This window comes from Podarcis raffonei, chromosome 3 (genome assembly GCF_027172205.1).
Source record: "Podarcis raffonei isolate rPodRaf1 chromosome 3, rPodRaf1.pri, whole genome shotgun sequence".
Taxonomy (NCBI): Eukaryota; Metazoa; Chordata; class Lepidosauria; order Squamata; family Lacertidae; genus Podarcis; species Podarcis raffonei.
In genome coordinates, this window is record NC_070604.1 from 70,962,983 (window position 1) to 70,978,290 (window position 15,308).

Sequence of the window (15,308 nt, forward strand, 5' to 3'; positions counted from 1 at the left end):
AGGTAAATACAAAGCCCAGTGAAAAATAATTGAATTGGGATGATGGGGCAGGCCTATGTCAATGTAAGCCTGCATGAGTTATTTATCTAATTAAGTTTTAAATGCCCTGGCACCAAGCTATCTTGGCCAAAGTTTTGTTGTTGTTGTACATGTACTGTAGATGATACTGCAGTTCTGAACTTGTTAAAGGCTTTCGGGATACTTAGCTCTTATTTTTCTTGACGAGTTTTGCTTGACACATAGTCACAAAGCGAAGGTGGGCAACAGATCGAGTGAACATTCTCCTAGGTACTAGTCATGACAGCTGAATGCACCATCATAATTACTGCTGTATATGGCACTCTCCATGTGGCCTTCAGGGTTCCATTATGCCAATAAGAGCATCAGGACAACTCTGCTGCATCAGACCAAAGAGCTATCACATCCAGCATCGCATTCTCACATTGGACAACCAAATGCCAACGGGAAGCCTGCAATGAAACCATGAACCCAATAGCACTCTCCCATTTGTGATCCCCAGCAGCTGGGTTCAGAGGTGTACCGATGCTGGTGTTTCCATGACCCACTTCTGGGCTTCTCTGAGACCCAGCAGGACTGCTGTGGGAAGCAGGATCCTGGGCAAGATGGCTATTTGGTCTGACCCAGCGTTTCCCAATCTGTTTTTTTTTTAAATAATATTTATTGCTTTTAAACCTTACAAAAAAGAAGAAAAAGAGAAGAAAAAAAGAGGAAAAAAAGAAAGAAAGAAAAAAACAAAAGAAAGAAAATGCAATACAATGCAATATATAAACAATGCACAACATTAACACATTAGGCTAAATAAAACAAAGCAACAACAATTTAAAAACATACACCATACCATTTCAATGCCCTATCTTTCATTCCCTCGTTTCATCGACCTCCTCTCACCTCCCTTTTTGTATTCCACTTCTATTAATTATTTCAGCAATTCCTTTCCATCTTTCACTATTTTCTGTCATATAATTTTCTTAACTTATTTTAACCTTATTTTCCATTAATACTATAATACTTATTTGTGCTTAACTCCTTATAACATTTCTACTAAAGCCATGTAATTTCATTCCAACATTTTTCTAACACTCATTAATTTTGCAATATTTCTATAAATAAACTTTAAACTTTTTCCAATCTTCTTCCACCATCTCTTCTCCCTGGTCTCGGATTCTGCCAGTCCTTTCCGTCAATTCCATATAGTCCATCAACCTGGTGATCTTCTGTCCGAGGCTCTTAACTCTTTTCCAAGTCCCTTCTGCGGATCTTCTTCATATTTATACATTTATACTTTTACTTTGTCTTCTGCTGATCTTGTTCTTAATTTCCTTCCTTTGATGCTGAAGAGTAGGTCTCGGGGAAGCTCCAACTTAGCAATGTTTTTATTCCTTCTCGGCAGTTCAGCCAAATCTCCATAGTTAAAACTGAAATCCAAAAGGTATTTCAGGACGTGTTTCAAAATCCATCCAAATCTGAAGATCCCCACAACTCCAATCTCTTCCTGACCCAAGTCCAGGTCCCAAATGTCAATACATCCCTGCATGGGGGGATCTATCCAACTTTCCTTCTCCAGTCTAAGCAGGGCTCCAATCTTCAAAATCTTACTTTCTCTAAATTCAGTCATGGAAGGCAGCAACTTATATTCATCAAATTGCCTCTGTGAGGCTGGAGCTCTCTCCTTTTCCACTTGTATTACTTTAGGTTCCACAACAACAACTTTCTCCCTCGCCTTCTCCACAATTTGCCATGTCAAAGTAGATTCCTGTATCGATTCCTGAGTAGTTTCTGTATATATATTCACTTTTTGTCCCAAATTAATCACTTTTTGTCCCAAATTATCAATTTTGATAGTCATCACATCCGTCTTCTTATGGAGCTGTTCCAATGAGTCACTTATCTTGCATAATGTAATCACTAAGGCTTCTTCTGTCGACATTCTTACCGATCCAGGGTCAATCCCTGGTTCTCACGATTTTTTATCTTGCAGCTGGAGATTCCCCCAGCTCAACTCTTGTAACAGTTTCAAAGGCTCCCTCTAGAGGGAAACAATTTCTATTTGTATCAGTCCTTTTAAACACGGTTGTATCAGTCCTTTTAAACACGGTTCAAGCAATAAAAACAGTTTCAATTTTCAGTTACTTTTACTCCTTTTTAAACGCAGAAGGAAACAATGGAAACAATGTATTTCTCTTATTTAACTATCTGTCAACATACGTTTTGTTCACAGTCAATGAACTTTTCCAAAACGTCAAAATTGCTAGCAGCCCATTTCCAGGTTGAGAGCGGTGGTAATTTAACTTTCTTCACTCTCTCTCCTGCAGGCTTGCTCGGTCCAAAATTTCCCCCCTCTTCTCCTGCCTCCAAGGGGGGTTTACTGATTTTAGCCGATGGAAGTTTAACCCTTTACAAAGGACTTTCCAAGACTTTAGCTTGCAGCCTCTTTGCTTCAGTCTATTTACAAAAGGGGAAGGCGGACTTCCTGTTTAGAACCTCCCCATTTCGATGCCAAATTAAGACGTTTAAAAATCCAATTTTCCGTTCTACTCACGGGTAGTTGTTTTAAGATCAAATTGTCCACAGGAAAAAGTCAGCGCTCTCCGGCAACAGCAATGCGGCTTCACTCCGTGAAAAAAGCAGTCGATTCAAAGCACCGTGCCACTCACCCCACGTCGCTCCGAATCCCCGAAACCGGGTTTCCCTGCGAGTAGGGGAGGCGCAAAAGGTGCCAGCCGAATCCCACGTTCACAGGCTTCTCCCGCCTGTGATTTTTAGTGGGTCCCCGCCTTCGCCGTGGCGGCCAGACCCTAGTTTCCACGAAGCAAATTCCTCCCGATCAGAGGAAGTCAGCCATTCCTGGAGGCGCCAACCCGGAAGTCATCCCAGCGTTTCCCAATCTGGTGCTCTCTAAATGTTTCGGACTGCAACTCCCATCATCCCATGCTTTTGGACATGCTGGCTGGTGCTGAGTTGAGTCCAAAACACCTGGAGGGTACAAGGGTGGGGAAGTCCAATCTGTTCCATCAGGGCTCATCTAATCAATTTTGGCATGTTGATTAATAGACCTAAATATATTCAAAACAGATTTTGTGTAAATTTTTTTGACTCAGTTCTCCTAAATGCATTTGACACAATTTGGCCAAAAGTCCCGCTGGTTTAAATGGGAGAGATTTAAGTTATATACTTAACTGAAATCAGTGGGACTTTTTAAAAGCATGCAACTTTTACCTGGATCGTGCCCACTATCTGCATCATGTGGTGGCATTTTGGGATGCAAATGGCTTGCAAGAGTGATATCAGTACAGAATATACTTTCACAGAAAACTGCTGACTTCATTCAAAGGAAATTGTTTTTAATGCATTAGTCTGACTGAGTAATAAGTAGCTTCTAAACAAATATATATATTCATGTTGCCAGACAAACAGTATGGAATATTAAACATAGTCAGATGCAGAAGTGACTACATTGCCTTTACTGGTTATATTTTCTTTCAGTAGTGCTGGGAAATCCAACAATAGCTGTAGACTTTTTGAGTGGTATCTAATGGTAGCTTTGTCTTAGCAAAATGTACTTCTGTTCCTGGCAAGGCAAGGCACCCAATTTTCACTGCCTTCCCTACTGCTGTGTCCCATTCTATTCTGGAGGATTACATGATCCCAAGGAGCAGCTTTTAGGGAAATTTAAGTGTGTTAGAGAGGTTGGCAAAAATTGGGTGCATCCATTAAGGCAAAACCACAACTGAATACAGTCCAAAGTTTTTTAATATTTATGATCCTGGAAGATTACATATATTGATATAGTAATTGTAAGCCCAGGGCATGGGGAGATTCTGCCTGATTACAACAGTAAAAACAGGATCTTTCAAGGCCAAAATATCTGATGGGCTGAATTCAGCTTGGTTGGTCACAAGTTATGCAACTTTACCACACAATGTGGTAAAGTTGCACTACATTTATTTTTTTCAGATTTGATTGCAAGCAAGGATTTCATAACTAAAAACTATTGAACCTGCGCTGCAGTTTTTCAGGTCACAACCTGAACTGTGAAATCCTCCTATTTAAAATGTCTGTGGTTCTGTGAGTTGCTACCTTAACAGAATATTTCCCAAGGTTTATCTTCACTGTAATATTGGCGTTCTGGTAAGAAACAAGCAAGACTGGAATCCTTCCAGTGCCTTGTAGCTTGAACTCAAATAAATTATAAAACCTTACCAAGGGATAATACTTTAAAGTTAGCTTTGTTAATAATATATAGTGCACCTAGTGAGTGGTTATTATTGAATCTTGCAGGAACCAGCTACTGCATGTCCCCTTTAAACACTACCAGGTGAATTGCTCTGATTGGCTGTTAAAAGTGATCTGTGGTGTGGTGGACATTCGCACTCTGTACGCTTCTCACAAGAAGGCAAAGGCCTGTCTCATCTCCCGGATCAGCTGTGAGAGAGCTGGTGCCCGGTTTCACATACGAGGAGTCAATGATGATGGCCACGTTTCTAACTTTGCGGAGACGGAGCAGGTAAGGGCTGGATCCCATGTCTCTAAATAATTGATTGCATTTACACAAAGTGGGGTGGCAGTTGAGGGATCAGGATGACATCTTTCACAGTGACAAGTGACATGAGAGAAGCTAGCAAGCGCTTTTCAGAAGTAGTGTCTAACCGCCCACGGTATATTCATTAACTCTGCTTTTTTCCTTTTTGTTCATTACACATGTCTACAGAAGAATACACCCACTCCATTCCCTCCTCTTCAATTCGTTTGGCTTGGAGTTTGCATCCCCCCCCCCCACATTTGATTTACAGTTGAGAGCTTGTGTATTCTGCAGTTGGGGGGTGGGAGTGTGATTTTTCAGTCCTTTAAAAAAAATCCCTGAGTGGGGAAGAATAGAAGCAAAATAAATTCTTCTTGTTCATTATCACACACTTTCCCCATAAGGATTGTGGACTGGACTAGGTTCTAATCAGAGATTCTTTCCTGAAGCTTTAATAGTCCATACCAAACATCTCATGCACAGGTAAAGGGAAATGTGAGTTTATTTGTGTTCACAAGGACACTAACACCAACCCACTCGAAAATGTAAAGTTTTATGACATATTTTAACCATTTTCCTATGGTATCGTAAAAGGCAATTTATTTTTTAATTATGGTGCAGGGTTTGATTTTGAAATGATCATATATTGCTTTTGTGTCAATCTCTTCTCCGTTATCCTTTCTTCTGCTTTAAAACAAAATAATTCATGAATTCCTGTCATCAAGAGTGTAATGTTTGTCACCATGATACCGTAACTACCAGGCAGGTGGTTCAACTAACCCTTTTTCCTGTGACTGGATCCCTGCATTCTTCAGTGACAGCACAGTGCAAGAGGGCAAAAGTAGAAGCCTATCTTTAGTCACACCCCGGAGCATTGGGGGTTAACATTCTGGCTAAGAAGTATTGATGGCCCTGCCTTCTATACATATATCTAATTCTTTGGCAGCATTATTTCCTCTTACAGCTAAAGAAGGAATTATCATCAGCACCACCATCATTATAATCTGTCTCATTAAGCTAATAATTTGAAATATTTTGCTGTTGGGGCCTTGTTTTCGCAGTGTAACTGAGAGGCCTATTTTGCACATAATAATACTAAACCATGTTTTAACAGTATATGCATGAGCAGTAGCAAACCTCTTCTCTTCTTCCCTCCTCTGGCGTGGCCATGAGGAGAGGATTAGAAACAGACACTTCCTGTTTAGACTAACTAGAGATTTTCATTGCATCCAAACTGGGGTAGTGTGTCAGGGAGGACAGATCTCTAGTTAGCTTATACTTAAGCTCTGTCCAAATGTTCCTTTTGGTATCTAGCTATTGAGATACCATCTGCATAAGAAATGATGCTGTGGTATGCAATGTGCTAGAAGATGGATAGTTGATTCGGGGGGGGGGGGTAAGTAAGAGAAAATGCACTGTTGGGGAACTCTGGCAAGGGGTAGTGTTTGCTGATCCGGGATTGAAATGCTACTCACTAAAAATGAAGCTGTCGAGTGATGTTCATGCACCTACTGTCTTAAAGAGGAAAACTGGGAAGGATAATGGACATTTCCTTAGCATCGTTATGGAAACTGAAGAATTATAATAGAATTTGTAGAGTTGGAGGGGACCATGAGGGTCATCTAGTCCCAGCCCCTGCAATGCAGGAATCTTTTGCCCAACGTGAGGCTCGAACCCACAACCTTGAGATCCAAATGGCACCTATGTTTGTTGGACTTGTGGCCTATGAAAAGCCTTTCAACAAACAATGCAAGAAAGCAAAACAGAAAGGACTGGCAGCACCATACCATTTTATTTCTAATGGCTAAGAAATACATTCTTTTGTGAGGAATGGCTTTCTTGTTATGATGGATGAGGAGCTAACATGTCGTTTTGTATGTCTCTCTACTCAAAAGTACAGGTGATAACTTTAATCACAACGTGCTGATTTTATAGACCTTACTGGCATCATAAACAACTTTTTATTCAAATGCTTGCATATAAAAGGCAAACTGTACCTATATTCATACAACACACTTAATCATTTTGCAAAAGGGAAAAAGAGCGCCTGGAATCTTGTTCTACTAGTGCCTGACTTATGGGTTGCAGGCTGCATGTACATTGCAGTAGCTTTTATAATTTTCCAGACAGTTTTAGTTATTTATTATTCCCTACATTTGTATCCCACCTTTTCTCCCAGGAGCTCAAGGTGACATACATGGTTCTTTCCCCTCCCCATTTTATCCTTGCAACAACCCTGTGAGGTAGGCTGGGCTGAGACATTGCGGCTCCCCCAAGGTCACCCAGTGAGCTTCATGCCCGAGTGCAGATTCAGTCCCTGGTCTCTCTGGTCCCTGGTCCAACACTCTAACCTCTACACCTGCCTGGCTCTCAGCCTTGATAATGTTATGGGGATCTCGGCATTCTTATTTTCTCTCTTTTTTAGTTACGTAGCGAACAAGATTTCTTCTGTGCATGCTAATGTTCAAATAAGACAAGTCAAATAAAAACACTGTTTATATGATGCTAAGATAATTTGAGGCCTGGAGCAGAGTAGGAGGAAGGGAGCTGACAATGATTTTCAGCGTTAAGGCTCCTGTTGCCTGGGATACAGTGACTGAAATATAGCTTGCATACTGTCGGGTATCACTATTGTCACATTGCAAGAACACCTGCACTTCTCTTCAGGGGTTAAAAATTGTATAGAAGCGTTGGATTTCTGCAAGGGATTTCTCATGTTCATTGTCCAACTCGCCATTGTATCAGCCTTGAAGGCTAAGCAGCCTCATGAAGGATAAGGCTGTTGGCAGCTATCAGTTGCATTTTTCTCCCTCTCTCATAATAGTTGAAGCCAAGGCCATGCAAAGAAGCTCAATGTTGGACAATTGAGGACAGACCAAAAGGATTAGCAATTGTTTGCTGAAGCTTGAGAATGATTGCTGAGCAGGGATGGAGAATCATTTCCAGTTTGCGGTGGGTGGGGGGCTGGATGCTGCAGTGACCTGTCCCCTGTGGACCATTCACCTGTCATTTGCCTGATGTCACCATGACATCACCTGAAGCATTTTCCTTTGCCCACATGGTTTGAAATCAAATCATGTGGGGAAAGGCATAATGTTTTGCAAGCTCTGCCCATCAGCTCTGCCCATCAGCCTATGAAACTCTGTACCTTTGCAAACACTGACACTTCACAGACACACTTGCAAGGGCACAAGGCTTTGTAATCAGCATAGAGCTGCATCTTAACCTGCTCCGCACCTGATGCCATGTATATGTAGGGCAGGTGGGCACGGTTTGACCAAAATGGCCTTGCAGGCCAAATGCAGAGGCCTGCCAGTCTTAATAAGGTTTGCAGGCCAGAGGTTCCCCACCACTGCTGGAAAGCATTGCTTCCTTTATAGATTCAATTTATCCTTATATTTATGTTAGGAGATATTTGAAACTGGAAAAAGGGCATGGAGAAAAAGGAGTGGTTATGCCTTTGCTGCTCAGTGCACTTGAGTGAATAATGGAGCTCTGTATTTTTGTTCCATGGAACTTCATTCAGTCACTTTAATATGGAATATAAATTTTACTTTAGAAATAGTAATGACTACCATTTTTAACCTGGATCACTGGTACAGGAATGACACGACTTAAATTTTGGAATGAGTGAAGATATTGAATCTCTTGTAACTGGGGACTTAATCATGTGGTCATTCCGGAACTAGGCTATCAAAACATGATAATTGGCTCCATCTTGTCTAGGGGGGGTATTCATATAAACAGCTTAAAATGCAGTGAGGTCATTTCCTCCCCCTGCATTTCTAGCCACATATTTACATTGTTTTTGCATCAACTTTTTTGTTTACTTTTTTGTTTCCCATCCTTTGAATCTCCCCAGAACCTCTATTAGTGAAGCTCTCATCTGCACATGGGGCAGTGACTATTAGGGTATGCTCACATTACTGCTTGCCCCACTTCCTTGGCAGAGAGTGATAGTTGATAGGTATGAGATGGTTATTTATGCAGACCCAGAAGAAAAATAAATCTGCACTTGCTATCCTCTTGTAAACATAGATCTGGGAAAGGTATGGGTCACCTAAAGAGTCAGCGGAAACGCTTTTTCTAATGCTGACATTGGAAAGTGGCATGTATCCATGTGGTAGCAATAGTTGGCATTCTGGCTTAAAACACACCCAAAACATGCCCTAAATATTAAGCTGAGAGAAGGAAGCTAGATAGAGCTAGCGAGAATCTTTCTCTCTGGAACTAGCAAAAGAGGCATTGGGTGAAGTCACCACCTCCCCCACCCCCAGCCTCTTTCTCATTCACTTATATATGCATCACTCGCAGCCGCTGCACTCTTTCCAAACAGGGCTGTACCTCAGAATGGCTGAAATCCAGTCCAGTTTGGAATGCACAAGCCTAGGAGGAAAATCTCTCCTGCTTTCTTAGCAGACTACTGGATAATCAGTGATGAAGTAATAACTTGGCTGCTTCTAATTCAGTGGAGAAAAAATTGTTTCCACTTGCTTCATAATGACATGCTGGCTCTTCCCTTTCATGAATAAATGGCACCCCAGGAACCTGGATGCTGAGGGAAGGCTCTCTGACCCCTTTACATTGCATTAGTTCTGACATTTTCCCCTGGTTTCAGGAGAGAAAGAAACAATTAGCTTTATCTCCAGGCAGCTCTTTTATACATAAGTGGTATTCCTTTGTCTCCCACTGAGTTAGCCTTCTGGCATTTCAGCTTGGCTATGAGTCATCTCTTCTTTTTTTCCTTTTTTTGTGGCTGGAAATGACTCACTGCAACAGGCGAAGAAAAGAAAACAAACCAGTTTCAAGTCTTTTTGCTTTCTAAACTGAAGCCAACACTTAATGTTTTAACTTATTTGGCCATTTTAGTTTACAAGCCTGATAAAACTAGCAGGAGCACACAAAACTGCAAGACTGAGAACTGAAAGAAGTTGGGGTGGGGAGGCATTTGACAACCAGGGTGCAGGTCATATGAAATTGGGGCTGCCGGCGGGGGGGGGGGAAGAGCAGTGATGGAAGAAGGGGGTCCGGTCCACCCCGGTTGTCATCAATGGGGGGGGGGGTTTGACAAAATGAGTTTTTTAAAAAATGGGTTCACGAAATATTTAAGGAGTGACGTGGAGGCTTAGGCACCTGCAGGTTCCGTGCTGCCTAAAACTGCAGCGTGGGACTTGCGTCTGCCTACTGCCTCTCCCTCAGCTGCCCTACAGCTGAGGGGGAGGCGGCGGAGAGGCTCCAAGTGTCAGAGAGGCTCGTCCCACCCCCATGGGCAGGTTGCCCCATCCCCGGCTCCAGGACACGCCCCCGCACCAGGGTTAGCTTTGCCGCTGGGGAAGAGTGCCATTTTCCCACTCAGGGTGCTGCAGTAGGGCACTTGGTTTGCATGTTGAAAGACTCGGGTTCCATCTCTGGCATCTCTAGGTAGGATTTGCTGGGAAAGACTCTTGTCTCAAAACCCTGGAGAGCGTCTGCTAGATAGTGTTGACAATACTGAGCAAATAGACCTAGCAGCCATCTAAGGCAAGCAGCTTCCGGTGTTGAATGGTTTCTTTAAATGTAAAGATTCATCATTGTTCCACCTGATGTGTATGTCTTTAAGGGGCCAGAGCAAGATAACGAGACCCAGCTTTACAGCTGTGAAACATAGCAGGTGCTGCTGAGTTGTATTTAATTAAGGTGTGTCAGCATTTGGGTGTAGTATATAAGGAGCAGCACCTAGCTCTCCCATTACCCTGGGGGATGGGTTGGTGGTTGGGTCTGGTTTGGTTGTTAATGTATTTAGTGTAAAAGGAGTTTTTGTTTTTCTTATTAAAACCTTGTTTAAGTTATTTTTGAGTCCTTCTTTTAATGCATGGTCTCCCCAGCAAGCTCTCTGCAGTGCTACCATACTGCAAACAGCCAACATCCAGATCCATTGGTAGACTCTTTCACATTCTTTTACATATCTCCAGAAAGAGCCTAAAGTTTTCCTTCTGTGGCATATGAACACAGGGGAAGAATAGGATTTCCTTTATGGGATTTCTTACAGAAAAATAGAAGTTAATTCAGATTCCCCTCCCTTTCTTCCCCCCTGCCTCCACTTAAGGCATTTAGTTTGTTCAGTGTGATTCATGTGCCCAAAGAAGTGTTTGATTTAGCAATTCCTACCTTTCCCATCACTTTAAAAAATGGCATTTAAAGTGTGCAAAAGACGGGTGTTCACTTGTGCATGATGTGCACATGTTACATATCTGCTGTGGGGAAATGCTGCTTCAGCAGCAGCCGGGATTACAGCAGCCGTTGTAATATTTGGAGCTGCTTCAGTGGTCAGAACAGAGCACAAACCTGTGTGTGGTCCTGGGCATTTTCTCATAGTATCCTTATTAAAAGGAAGGAAATAGAAAATTCCCTTGATGAGATGGGACTTGCCCATCATGAGCACTCTGGCATCCACCATATTCATGAAGTGCATTAATTAAGTGCAGTTATACTGTTCAAACCAGTGATGGTCCTTGTGTTCACATTTCCACTGCGGGCATTGGTGCTGATCCAGCTGTCTGCCTTCATCCTGAGCAATGCAGCGTGCTTATAAAAGAAGGCTCTTGGGTGACTTGTCTGATACCCTTTCTTTGCTGAAAGCTCTTTGTGATGAACAATGACACCACTATTATATATCGCAGGTGGAAACGGGCCAGGATTTAATTGCTAAATATAGGCCAACGCTGTTAAGTTTGCCATTGTGCTATTCTTTCCAGGGCTGTGCCTTCATCTCTGCTTTTAGCTGGCCTAAAATTGGATATGGGTACTGGGGGAGGCAAAGACACAGGCACTCACAGCCGTCCATCCATCCAACCAGTGTGGTGAAGGCCGCCAAGTGACCTTGGGTCTGTCACAATCTCTCAGCCGTAACCTACCTTACAGGGTTGTTGTTAGCGTAACATGGAGAAGTGTGTACACTGCCTGAACTCCCTGGATGAAAGGCGGGTATAAATGCAGTAAATAAATAAGTATTGGTGATACTGTTTGTTCTGAGATAAAAAATTTTTTTACAGATCATCACAAAAATAAAAGTGGTTAGGGAGGGGAAGGAAAATAGTGAATTCATCTTGGGAAAGGAGATGAATACCAAGTTAGTCAGCCCAACTATTTTGTTTCCCTGATGGTCCTCAGACTTTTTGTTACTTAACATGTTGCCAAGGCACAACGTGTGATTAACAAAAATTAGTAAGTGAAGCTAATACATCCACTTACCACTACCCAAGAGTGGTCCTAATATGTGTGACATTTCCGGGGATGGGGCGGGGGAGCGGGAGAGAGAGAGATTGTGCCTGCCTGCATGTATGTATCAGGGGTAGCTAATATTTTTTAAAATAATAATCTATATTAAATTTTAGAATAACTAGCCTTTTAACCTTAGGACTCATGTATCTTTAGTATTTGCATATAAGAGGGCATTGCAGCCAGTGAAATTCCTGTATTGCAGTCTGCAAGGATTTGAAAATCTTCCTCAGCCAAAGCTTTCTCATTCATCCAACTATTAAACATACATAAACCCTAATGTTGAGAGACTGGCCATCCCAGATTCATACTTGTCATATCAACAGCAAGTTAGCTGTTCAGTTGTCTAAATAGCACATATTCTTTTCTTTGGTCCAAATAGATGTCTTATTTCCCATGTATTTTTGCCATTTTTTAAAAAAAGCAAAACCTGAAGATACCTCACATTCAAGCTGAAGTGATATCTAGCTTTGCATTTCAATCAATATAGTCATGCACATAGTTGAGAAATGGCCAAAAAATTGCATTGATCTGAATATGCTTTCTCTCTTTTGTTTCTGTAGACTATCTATTTGGACAATGATGTTTCTTCCTTTGTTCAAATCAGAGGCTCAGTTCCACTATTTTGGGAGCAACCTGGGCTACAGGTAAGTAGCAAAAATCCCTAAGGCTGCAATCTCAAGGCAAGAGGAGGGATTGAAGGCAGTTTAACCACCATATCCAATGCCCTACCAAGCATCAAGGCAGAAGCAAGAACAGAGGAATGTTGTCCTTCCTTTTTTGCACTTTGATTAGTTATTATTTAAGAGTTTCCTTCCCAGTGGGAATAATGGGAAGAAAATAAAGAGTTTAAGGGGCTGCTGAACATGTCTGTCTTTCCCCCTGGTTCTGGATGTGATGTCTTTGAATCTAAGCTGCTTCCTGGTCCTCCCTTGGCATAACTCCTTTTGGCCCTACTGATGGTTAGAGTTTTGGCATCAACTGGGCCAGGACATCCAAGGGTCCAGTTGCAGGGAGGAAGTACCCATCTCCCTCTCCAGTTATTGTTGCTCTGTCTCTGACCTTGTAGAGAGAGACGTGATCTATCTTACAGCCCCTGAGATGTCAAAGAGGCCTGATGCTGTGGTTAAGGTAACTTTGAAAGTTGCTATGCCAACATTGGAGACATTAATATTCAAGGTGCTGAGATTTGAGGTTGTGTTTTTTTTAAAAAACAAAACTTGTGTGCTGTGATTCAGTGCTTCTTATAAAGGCCACTGTCTAGCACTATTGGCTATGACAAAGGGAGGCACCAAAAGCAGTTTTGTCAGCCACAACCTGAAATGGGTGCCTACAGATTGCATCAAAACTGTTTTTAGAGAATAACTCCTATATTTGAATCATGAATGGCTCCATCTCTCTCTGGAATATCATATGGTCTGGTTTGTACAAAAAAGCTGTTAACCTGAAACTTAATATGTATATTTTAAAAAATATTGATTATTCAAAACTGGACCTGTTTGTTTTTGTAAGCTCAAATACTTTTTATAAGCTGATTATTTCTCCTTTAAAACAATGGAACCTGGCTAGCTAAAGACAACACTTTCTGCTTGTTTATTTTTTAATTGCAGTGGTTCAGGCATGGTCTGTGCTTTAAGACAACAGTTACATCTGTGTATGTACAGAATAGATGCTTACATGAGCTCTGGAATGTGAGTTAGGGACAGATTCAAGAATGCAATGAATACAGTGGTGTTTCCCTCAGCAGCTATGCCTGTTATATTCATTGGTGGCCCAAAGGAAACTCACTTTGACAACTGGAGGATCAGTTAGATAGAGGATTCTGGGCAAGGTGAAACCATGGCCATTCACTGGGTGTTAATATGATTTTGCATTCATTTGTCAGTGTTGTTTGCTAATAAAATGTGTAATTTGTGCTTTGAGTGCCATATGGGGGTGGCAGTGTGGTTGCTAAGAGATAATAAAGGAACATTTTCTTTGAATGAAAAAGGGAGACATCTAGTGACTCATGTTTAAAACTCTTGCTTTCTATTATTTTCATTGTTATCCACTTAGGTTGGCTCCCATCATCTAAAACTTACCAGAGGCCTGGAAGCTAATGCTCCTGCTTTTGACAAGTAGGTTTAATTGCGACGCTGCTGATAACTGAGTAAAATCAGATATTACTGTTTGCATTCCAGGGTTTCCCAGAACATCTTCATGGTGTCACATCTTTCTTCTTTCAAATCCCACTTCAAAACTCACCTTTTTATGAGAAGCTTTTTGGTTGAATCCCTACAAGTGCAGACATAACACTTAACCATAGAATCATAGAATTGTAGAGTTGGAAGGGATCCTGTGGATCGGGTAGTCCAAGCCCCTGCAATGCAGGAATATGCAGCTGGCCCATATGGGGATCGAACCTGCAACCATGGCGTCATCAGCACCACGCTCTAACCAGCTGAGCTAACCATATATAAGGGATCAAATACTGGCTGTGGGGTCAGCATGCTGCTGTCCACTTCCCTCTTGCTCAGGAACTCCTGCTGGTCATTATGCCAGCATCTGGCTGTGGAGCAGGGACAAATGTCAGGGGTTTCGCTAAGGAGAAAAAGAAGCTGTCTGCATTGTGGCTGCTACATCTGAAGACGGTAATGCTACTAGGCTTATTAAAATTATTGTCTTAATCAGAGTTTAGGTCTGGCGTTAGGAAACCTTTTTTTAGTCTAACCCTCATCTCCCAAAGGTACACATACTAGTAACAGGTGGGGCCAAATGAGAAGTAGGTTTTGGGTTTGGCTGGAGCTGGTGCACATGCAACTCTCACTGTGAACACATACAGCACACACAGCATGCATATACACATCACATGCCAAACACTTGTATAGTATGCACACATATGCTTGCAAACCCACCCATCCCGCTTCCCAGTTGGAACAAAAAATGAATTTTAGGTTTTTTCTTTGTAACACTTCAAACAGCGCTGGATGCTTCAGTTGAGGGAAGAATCATGTTTTCAGGAATAGGGAGGGGAATTCAGTTTGTGTGCTAAAAAGGGTGGGATATTTTGTAGCACTAGTAATACCTTGAAGGAAGATATCTTGATCTGCCACAAAAAAAAAAAAGAGTTAACTGTGCATTTGCTACCTTTATTGCACAGTTGGTTTTGAAGACTAGTAGATTTCCCCCACCCCCACCTGTATAATAAGCTGTTCTTGCATTTGCACAACCTCTTAGGAACTACTAAAGCCAGGTAAATGGCAGAAGGCTGTGTGCAAAGAGTGGTGAACGGCTATTGAAATAGATGAAGATCCCACAGGTAGAGCAACTCAGGTGATATAGGAGGGAATCAGTCCATTGTAATGCTTCTCAGAGAAAGTTGTGTGTTTTTAAGGCCGTCCCTGCTCCTCGTCACGTGTTTTAAGAAGAGTTCTAGGACTCAGCTATACAGCTGCAAATAAAATATTTTGAATGTGTTGTAAAGTGCAATATACAACTGTGACGCCAGATGGCAACTGTGAGCTATAGCAAA

General features: G+C 41.9%; 1 protein-coding gene across 3 annotated transcripts in view; it reads left to right on the forward strand.

The window, feature by feature from the left end:
- SYNJ2 (synaptojanin 2) overlaps nt 1–15,308 on the forward strand; it is a 54,271-nt gene that overhangs the window by 13,801 nt on the left and 25,162 nt on the right. For all 3 annotated transcript variants that reach the window (XM_053382261.1, XM_053382262.1, XM_053382263.1), the window contains 3 exons: nt 4,300–4,525; nt 12,361–12,444; nt 13,853–13,914. In XM_053382261.1, the coding sequence (XP_053238236.1) occupies nt 4,300–4,525; nt 12,361–12,444; nt 13,853–13,914 (372 nt within the window). The remainder of the gene's footprint in view (nt 1–4,299; nt 4,526–12,360; nt 12,445–13,852; nt 13,915–15,308) is intronic.